Genomic DNA, 9,761 nt, shown 5'->3' on the forward strand with positions numbered 1-9,761 from the left:
AAGCAGTTCGACGTCAAAACAGCATTCCTGTACGGAGAAATCGACGAGACGATACTCATGCAGCAGCCGGAAGGGTACGATGACGGGACTGGGAAAATCTGCGAGCTGCAACGCAGCCTATACGGGCTAAAACAATCGTCGCGATGCTGGAATCGGAGATTCACCGAGTCCCTAAAGAAATTCAATCTTCGGAGCACGAGTGCAGACCCGTGCGTATTCACAAATCGGATTCGGGGACAGAGGCTGATCCTCGCCATCTACATCGACGACGGATTGATAGCAGCGCAAGAACAGAATCAGATAAACGAGCTCCTCAGCACGCTCCAAAAGGAATTCGAAATAACTCACAACGACGCGGATCTTTTCTTGGGGATGCAGATCGAACGAGAACCGGACGGCACGATATTCCTGCATCAAGAGGCTTACGCAAGGAGGGTACTAACGAGGTACAAGATGCAGGACGCCAATCCCGTGACAATCCCCGCAGACCCGCACCAAGAGCTGGACTCACGGGGTTCAGCGGGAGATAAGAACGACACGACTGCGGCTCCGTATCGCGAGGCAGTCGGCAGCTTAATGTACCTGTCTGTGGCAACGAGACCAGATATCACTTTCGCAGTGCATCGGGCGAGCCGTTTTCTGGAAAAACCGTCAACGATCCACTGGAAAGCTGTGAAACGTATACTCAAGTACCTGAAAGGTACCGCGAGTCACGGGCTTCGATTCGAGAGCGGCAGTAAGCAACTCCATGCCTACAGCGACGCCGACTACGCTGGAGACGTGACGACTCGTCGCTCGACGACAGGATACATCCTCAGGCTCGCGGAGAGCACGATATCATGGAACTCGCAGAGACAGCACAGCGTGGCGTTGTCCACGACGGAATCCGAATACATGGCCGCGTGTCAAGCCGCCAAAGAAATCGTATGCATAAAAGCTCTTCTGCGCGAGCTACTCGGCACCGAAGACGTACGAACAACGTTGTACATGGATAACCAAAGCGCGATGTGTCTCATAAAAAACCCCGTCTTCCATAAGAGGGTAAAACACATCGACGTACGCTACCATTACATCCGAGAGCGTTACGTCAATGGAGACTTCACGTTGGAGTACCTGGCATCAAAGGAACAGCACGCGGATCTCCTGACCAAGGCGCTACCCAGGCAGCAACATCAATACCACAGAGATGCCCTCGGGATCCGGGAAAAACTCCAGGATGGAGAGAAGAACGAATAACGACGATAGAAGCCGATGCGGGAGTGTTGAGGAATCGGCTTTACCGACAGCCCCCTGACACACTCTCCATCCCTCCGCAAGCGAGAACTTCCTTCGCGCCTGCGCTTTTACTACTACTTGTTCCGAAAAATTGTAACGCGAACACCTTTTCTCACCCGAATAAAACAATCTTTTTCTTTCCTCGCACATCCAAGCTGGAATTTATTCGCGCTCATCTAAGTTTAACAGTATTCGATATCAAATCAAACGGTCCGATATCGATTTGATCATCGTGAACCTGGGATACCGGTTACGTTCCACAGTTACATTGTAAAGCTTAACTCAGATGCGGACGTAGTTTTATATTCACTGTATGATTTTAGGTGTTGTTCGACTGAACCCTAAAACAAAATCTGCAACAGAATCGGACATCGTAGAAATAATAAAAAATTGGTTAGTTAGAAGTAAAGAACGTAGTAGTAGTAGTAGTATGAATTTATTTCTCTTGCGGGGTACATGCGGACCTCCGCTCCGCTTACAAAATCTTTCGCTTCGCTCGCTTTTTTTTCGCACGCTCGCTAGAGAGAGAGACTCCTCACTCCTCCTCATTCACTCTTCCATTCATCCCTCTTGGACCTCCGTTTCCGCCGGCTTCTCCATTCTCGTCTCCTCTCACACTCTCTTCCTCGTCTATCCTCATCCCCTCCCCCCTCCATTCCTCTATTCTCTTCATCCATTCTTCTCCCCCTCCTTCTCCCTCTAATATTTCCTCTACTATCTCCCTCCAATTTCTCTCCCTCCCCCAATCTGTGCATTCTTCCAGAATATGTTTCCACGTCTCCTCACTCCGTCCACATACCCTACATAACCTTCTTTCCTCATTCTCCCAATACCTATTTCCCTTCATTTCCTCTCCTAATCTAAATCTTGCCATCCTCTGCCATCTTTCTTCTTTCCATCCCTTTTTTAAGTATCCTGGTAACCCCTTTCCTTTTATCCATTTTTTACCATATGTTTCCCTTCGTCTCCCTTATCCTCCTCCATCTTTCTTTCTCCTGCTCTCTCTTCTCCCTTCTCACTATTTCCTCCCCCTCATCTCCCCCTCTTCCCTTAACCTTTCTATCTCCTTTATTTCCCATCCCTTTTCTACATAAAACTCTTCTCTTTCTTTTTCCCACTCCCCTATCACCTTACCCTTCTTCGCTCTCTCTCTCACTTCTTCCCAGCCCCACCTTGCTATCTCCCCTCCTCTTCCTTCCCCTATCCTTCTTTCATAACCCCATGCTCTCATTCCCGCCCTTCCTCATTTTTTCTCTCATTAATTCTTCTCTTATCATATATCCTGGTGTATTCCATCCTACCCCCATTATCCATCTTAAATATCTTTCATGCATTCTCTCTATCTTTTCCCTTTCCCTCCACCCCCAAATTTCCACCCCGTAGCTCATCACCGTCCATACTAATCTGTCAAAAAGCCATAATCTTCTCGCCCAATCCCCTCCATATCTCCTTTTCCCTATTCCCCATACTTCTCTCATTACTACCGCCCCTTTTCTTGCCCTCTCTCTTATGTGTTCTTTACTCTTTCCATTAGCCATCACTACATATCCTAAATACGTGAACTTTCTCACTTCTTCTATCTCATTTCCCTTCCACCTCCATTTAACCTTTTTCCACCTCCCTCCTCCTTTCCTGCATCTCATCACCTTCGTTTTCACAATGTTAACTTCCAGTCTGTTTTCCTCCATATACTTCTCTAACCCCTTTATCATTCCTTTCATCCCTTCTTCATTTTCCGCTATCACCGCTATATCATCCGCATACGCCATCGACCATATCTTTCTTCCTCCTACTTTAATCCCTCCCCATCCCTCCCTTTCCAATTCCTCATCCAAGTCCGCCAACAACATTGCGAATAGGCATGGGTTCAATGGACACCCCTGCCTTACACCTCTCCCTGTCCAGAATATTTTCCCCTCTTTGTCCTCCACCTTTACCCTACACCTTGTTTCCCTTAATACCTCTTCACATCTCTCTACCAGTCCTTCCCTTACTCCTCTTTTCCTTAAGCATTCTCTCAATTTCCCTTTATCTACCGAGTCAAAAGCCGCCTTTAAATCTAAGAACAGTACCACTTCCCATTTTTTTCCGCTATCTTTTTATTTATTATGTAGTTCAACCCATATATCTGATCCACTGTGCCTCTTCCCTCTCTAAAACCTGCCTGACTCGGAGGTAGCATCCCTTTCTCCTCCACCTCCTTCCTCATTCTCTTTGTTAGCACCGTTGCGTATATTTTGTACGTCTGTGTTAATGTTATCCCTCTATATTCCTCTACTTTTTCCCTTTTCCTTTCTTCCATACTGGAACTACTACCCCCTCACTCCATTCTTCCGGCCATCCCTCTCCCCTCCACACCTTATTACATATTTCTCATAACCAACTCCTCACCTCCTCTCCCACATACTTCCATACTTCATTTGCGATTCCGTCCCCTCCTGCCGCCTTCCCATCTTTCAGACCTCTTATCACCTCTTCTATCTCCTCTCTACTTATTTCTTCTTCTTCCCCTATTCCTCCATTGTTTCTTTCTCCCTCGTCTCTCACCTTCCATTCCACTCACCCTAGCATTTCCTTAAAGTATTCTTCCCACTCGCTCTACTCCTTTTCTCCTCCCCCTTTCTCTTCTTACCACCTTCCATACCTGCCTTTCCGTTCTTATACCTTCTACTTCCCTTTCCCATTCCTCCCTTTCCTTCCTTTTCTTTTCTTCACATAATGTCTTATATTCTTTCTTTCTTAGCTTATATTCTTCCCCCTCTCCCCCCTTCCTTTTCCATTTTCTAAACTCCTCCTTCACTTTTTCTTTTAATTCTTTACACTCCTCATCCCACCATCCTTTTTTTCTTACTCCGCCCATTTCCCTTTCCACCTTCTCTATCGCCTCTTTCACCCTTCCTTTCAGCCTCTCCCACTCCTCTCCTACCATCCCTCCCTCACCTTCTCTCCTTCCACAATATTCTATAAATTTCCTCCTCCCTTCCTCTGTCCATATCCCTCTCCCCCTCCTTTTCTTCCATCCTTTTCTCCCCCTCTCCCTCCTCTCTCCCTCCACCCATACCGTCAAAGGTTGGTGATCCGACTCTGTGTTCTCCTCTACCACCAACCTTTTCACGCTTCTTCTTGTTTCTCTATCTCCCACCACGTAATCTATCACCGTTCCGCCTCTTCCACCTGTATATGTCCACTCTCCCTCCTCATCCCCCTCTGTATTTCCATTCATTATTGACCATCCCATTTCTTTTAAAAATCTACATAACCTCCTTCCCTCCCCATTACTCTTCTCATCTCTCGATTTTCTTCCTCTCTCCCTTTCCTCATCCCCTTCCTCTCCTCCTCCTCCAGTCCCCGTCCTTGCATTAAAGTCTCCATCTATCAATGTTTTTACCCCTTCTTCCCTGTTCTCCATCCATTTTCGTAGCTTCTCTATTTTCCTATCTAAATCCTTATTCACATACACTCCTATTATCCTCCACCACTCTTTTCCTATTTTTACCTTCATGCTCATCATTCCTTCTTCCTCATCCTCCTCTACTTCCCCTTCTATCTCTATTTCCTCCCTTCTTCCCATTACTATCCCTCCTATCGCTCTTCCTTTTTTATTCTTTTTCCCTGCCTCTTGTATCTCCCATCTATATCCTTTTGGTAACCACCTTTTCACCTTCTCCCATCCTTTCTTCTGCACCCATGTCTCACTCATGTAAATTATATCCCATTTTCTTATTCCCTCCCAGAAGTCCTTATCTTTATTCATTAATCCTGCTACGTTCCAGAAGCCTATCTTGTATTCCTCTTTTCTCTTTACTTCTCCTTTCTTTTTCTTTTTTTTCTCCTAACACTTCTCTGCTCCTCTTCTTTTCCTTCCCCTTCTTCTCCCCCACTCCTGCACCTTTCTAGAAAAACTCTTTCTCCTCTCTTTCTTTTCTATTTCCTATCTCCTGTCCCTTTATCAACTCGTCCTTTTCCTCGTCCCACCTCCATAGTTTCCCCTCTACCCACATTTTCATATATCCCACCCTTACCCTTAGTCCCTCCCTTCTTTTCCCTTCCCCTTCTCTCCTAATTTTCCACTCCACTCTCCTTTCCTTTTACGTCAAATCGTCTCTTATCCATTCGTTTCTTTCTTTTAAATTCTTCTTTCCTTTCATCACCTCGATTTTCTCTCCTACGCTTGCGAACCTGACCATTACAATTACTTTACCTTCTTCATTTCTCCTCCCTACTCTCTTTACTTCTTCTATCCTTACTTTCGCCCCTGTTTCCTTCACTATCTCTTCTACCTCCTCCCTTAATCCTTCCCACCCTTCTTTCTTCGCCTTTACCCCTTTTATTATAACGTTTCTTTTTCTTTCTTCTCTTTCCTTTTTCTCTCCGTCTATTTCCATCTTCTTCACCCTTTTTCCTATCTCTTCCCATCTCCTATCTTTCTTTTCCCCTCCTACTTCCTCTCTCTTCTCTCCCTTCCCTTTATCCTCCTTTACCTCCTCTTTCTCCTTCTTCCTATATTCTTTTATCTCCTCTTCCATATTCCTAATCCTTTTCTCTAGCTCCTCCTTCTCCTTCTTCCACCCGTTCATCCTTTCCTCCATCCACTTTTTCATCTCTTTTTTCTCCTCATTCCATTTCCTGATCTCTTCTCTTATCTCTTCCCATGCCTCTCTTGCCTCCCCCTCTCTCTTATCTCCCTCTCTCTCCTTTCTTATTGGCGATCTACCCGTTTCCTACTCCTTCTAAAAATATTATCCTGCTCCCCTTCCTCCTCCTGTCTGCTTCTTTTTTCCCCTTTTTTAAAATAATTCTGATAACGGAACGCTGTTCGCCCTCTCTCTTTTCAATATTTCCGCATGTGTCGGTCTTCCTACCTTTCCCTTCTCTTCACCCTTCGTCCCCTCCTCTACCTTCCTATCCTCCTCTATTTTCTTGTCCTCCTCTACCTTTTTAACCTCCTCCGTTTTCTTTCCCTCCTCCACCTTCTTATCCTCCTCCATTTTCACCTCCTCCTTTTCTATAAACCTCTTCCTTCTATTACTTGCCTCTTTTCTTCTTTCCTCTGTATGCTCCCCCTCTATCTATCCTCTCTATTCTATGCCTGCGGCCCGCTCTTCTTGTCTCTACCGCTTTCCTCTCTACCACTCTCGCTAGTCTATGCTTGCCGCTGCTCCCTGGCTAACCTATCTCCCGCTATCCTCCTTTCTCACCTCTGTGGCTTTCCTACTCACTCTCGCGCCTCCCCTTCTCTCTCCCGCCTTCTCTCCGATCTCCTTCACGTCCGCCCGTACCTCGCTCTTGCTCCAACGCTCTCTTTCCTACTCTATCTACTTTTCACTCTCTCGCTCACTCTCACACACTGTCACTCGCACGCTGCCGGAAACGGAAGTCCGTAAAGAACGCAGTAATAAATCCCAATTGAAAAAAAAACACAAAACACTGTGTGTCAAACAGGTTCCGTTTGTATAACAGGCTCTATTTGTGAGCAGTCTGTTTCTGAAAAAGACTGTGATAAGTCAAAATAATGATTAAGATACAACTTGGCATTATTATAAGTAACATTTGATTCGAAACTTTATAACTTAAAGTGATATTATGAACTTTAAAAGTTAAATAATATATTTAAACGAAAGTTTAATATCATTTTGGTCAAATACTTATTTTATTTTCGTAATCGTAGTCGATTTGTTTAGTTTATTTTCATTATGTAGTCTTGTGCAATGTAGGTTTACAAAATTTATGCGCTAAAAAAATTTATACTGTATGTAAGGTAAAAGTACCAATGACTGGCCACTGCCCATTAACTGGCCATTGATGGAAGATTTATTTTTTATTAAGCTTTTGAAATGAAATCTGAAACATATTTTTACTGATAAAATTAATTTGACTATTTAGTTTCTTATTTTAAAAATTGTGCTATTTAAAACTTTGTTTAAGATATTGAAAAAAATATTTGAATACTTATGCTTAAATGCAGCGTGAGTTTCAATAGATTTCTTACGGAATGGCTAAAAAAAGTGAAATGCTGGTTAAGCCTATAATTATCGAAATAATAAGTTTTTCTGCATGAAAAAAGATGTTATAGAATCTTAAACATATTTATAATAAATAGAAAGCAAGAAATTGCACGTGTAAATTATTTTTTTTATAAATATTTACGTGGCTATCTATTGGTACGTGAAAATCTTGTTTGCCCAATAACTAACCGACTGGCTAGTTATTGGTCGAGTCGCCGCAACATGTGCTCACTCTTGTGCTGTAGTACCTGGCCGTAACATCTCCTCAGTTGAAGTGATCTGTGTGCACACTTTTTGTACGAAAATCGTAAGTAAACTTATTTTTAACATTAGTTCTAGCAATATTATATTACATTTATACATATTTTTAAAGTTTTATGCATTTTTTCTACATGTTGTATGTATAACTTCAAAAATTTGTTTACTTTTTCTATTACAGAAAACGCAAGATGAGCAAGGAGAAAAAGAAACTAAATCGATCAAAAACAGTGTATGAAAAGAAATACACACAAGAAGATGTACGTAATGCGTTAAAAGAAATAGAAAAGGGCATATCGACACGAAGGGCTGCTGCTACATTCAAAGTGCCAAGAAGTACTTTGTACGCAAAGACGTCATTCCAGTCGAAGGTATGAGAGGCCCGGGTACCTACTTAACAGCTGAAGAGGAAAAATTGTTGGTAGATTGGATTTTTTACTGTGGTGAAAGAGGTTTTCCGGTTACAAAATCTCTACTGCTACAGTGCGTGCAAAAATTGGTTACTGAATTAGGAAGGAAAAATCCTTTCAAAAATAACCAGCCAGGCAGACACTGGTGGGAGTGTTTTTGTAGACGTCATCCTGAAATAAGCTCAAGAGTTGCCCAAAATTTGAATATGAATCGGGTGTCAGTCTCAGAAGATGCTTTAAATAGTTGGTTTAATGAAGTCAAAGAATATTTAAAGAAGCTTGATTTATTAGATATCGATCCATCGAGAGTCTTTAATTTAGACGAAAGTGCTTTTTTTCTTGTCCCAAAGGGAGACTCAGTGTTGGCCCGCAGAGGATCAAAGACTGTGTATAAAGTTGTACACGGTGACGAAAAAGAAAGCATAACTGTCTTGTTTACGGTAAATTCTCAAGGTACTTTATTACCACCATTCTTTACTGGTATGAGAGGATTCCAGCTCTTGTTACAAGCAACCTACCTAAAGGATGGCTAGCTGGGAATACCGAAAGAGGATGGATGACTGCAGAAAGTTTTTTCAACTATATAAGTACTCAATTTCATCCTTGGCTTGTAAAAAACAAAATACAATTTCCAGTGATTTTATTTGTTGATGGCCATGTATCTCATCTGACATTAGCTTTGGCACAGTTTTGTAAAGCTAACCAGATTGAACTCATAGCTTTGTATCCCAATGCAACGCACATTTTGCAGCCGTTAGACGTTGCAGTGTTCCATCCGTTAAAGTCTAAATGGAAGAAAACAGTCGACGAGTGGAGAATTGAAAATGGTTCGCAAAAACTGAAGAGAAAAAATTTTGCTCCTGTTTTGAAAAAAGCTTTGGATGCAATGCCAAATTTACCAAAAATCATTCAAAATGGTTTTAGAACTTGTGGTCTTTTACCATTTTCTTCTGAGACTGTGGACTTTAATGTTCTGAATAAAAAAAAGAAAAAGAATGGAGAGTCAACAGAACATACGAATCAAGAGTTATCAGCTACGAGCGCAGAAGAAGAGGATGCTAAGAAACATCTTAAATACATGGAACAACAATTAAGTCCTGATACTCTTAAAGATTTTGAACAGGCATTATCTAGTGGAAGTTTCGAGATTAGTAACAGTGCTAATGAAGGACTTTTCAAATATTGGCTGGATACAAAGCGTCTTTCTGGTAGTCTGGTGGTCTTTCTATAGTACAACTACTATATAAAATGAAATGAAATATTTAATTTAACATTGTTGTACCCTACTAATATTTTATTTAGGAGAGAATGTGAGAGTAAGTAATGTGTCTACGAATGAGAACTCCGGACAGGACACAAATGATGTACTGATTGACTCAGTAGCTGATATATCTCAAGTATTAGATATTAGTAATCTAGAAATAATTGTAGTACCTGAAGAAGATGGAAGTGATTTGCTATTAGACCCAAAATCTTTAGATGTAGTCGAAGCTCGCATTGAGTCTCCAAAGCTTTCCTACTTAACAGAGAATTATGCAGAGTCTGTCGATGCTAGTGATCTATTCTTCAAAAGTTTGTAAACTATTATTACTTATGTAAGATAAATTATCAAACTTAATTTCTTATTATTTTATTTATTATAGATGAGAATGAAAATGAAAAGAGTAATAATATTAAGGAGTCTATTACTGAACAGCCTTTCGATATTTGTTGTGTAGATGATCAGAATTCGAATAAAAGTATTTTGAATGTAAGTGAAAGCGATGTTATAAATGTAGAAATAACGGAAAATGCAACGAAAAGCCATAGCGTT

The 9,761-nt window shown here is 41.9% G+C and overlaps 2 protein-coding genes across 2 annotated transcripts; one reads left to right on the forward strand and one right to left on the reverse strand.

Moving 5' to 3' along the window:
* Positions 1-5,363: 5,363 nt before the first annotated feature.
* LOC105556988 (uncharacterized protein PF11_0207-like) lies at positions 5,364-5,876 on the reverse strand. The gene has a single exon (XM_012004106.1). The coding sequence runs from the start codon at positions 5,874-5,876 to the stop codon at positions 5,364-5,366; it is 513 nt and encodes a 170-aa protein (XP_011859496.1).
* Positions 5,877-7,506: 1,630 nt separating this feature from the next.
* LOC105556985 lies at positions 7,507-9,315 on the forward strand. The gene is made up of 2 exons (XM_012004104.1): positions 7,507-7,587; positions 7,720-9,315. The coding sequence occupies exon 2, from the start codon at positions 8,505-8,507 to the stop codon at positions 9,177-9,179; it is 675 nt and encodes a 224-aa protein (XP_011859494.1). The 5' UTR covers positions 7,507-7,587; positions 7,720-8,504; the 3' UTR covers positions 9,180-9,315.
* Positions 9,316-9,761: the final 446 nt, after the last annotated feature.

The sequence above is a fragment of the Vollenhovia emeryi genome, unplaced genomic scaffold (assembly GCF_000949405.1).
Source record: "Vollenhovia emeryi isolate VEMERY1.0 unplaced genomic scaffold, V.emery_V1.0 DF939666.1, whole genome shotgun sequence".
In the NCBI taxonomy this organism is placed as follows: Eukaryota; Metazoa; Arthropoda; class Insecta; order Hymenoptera; family Formicidae; genus Vollenhovia; species Vollenhovia emeryi.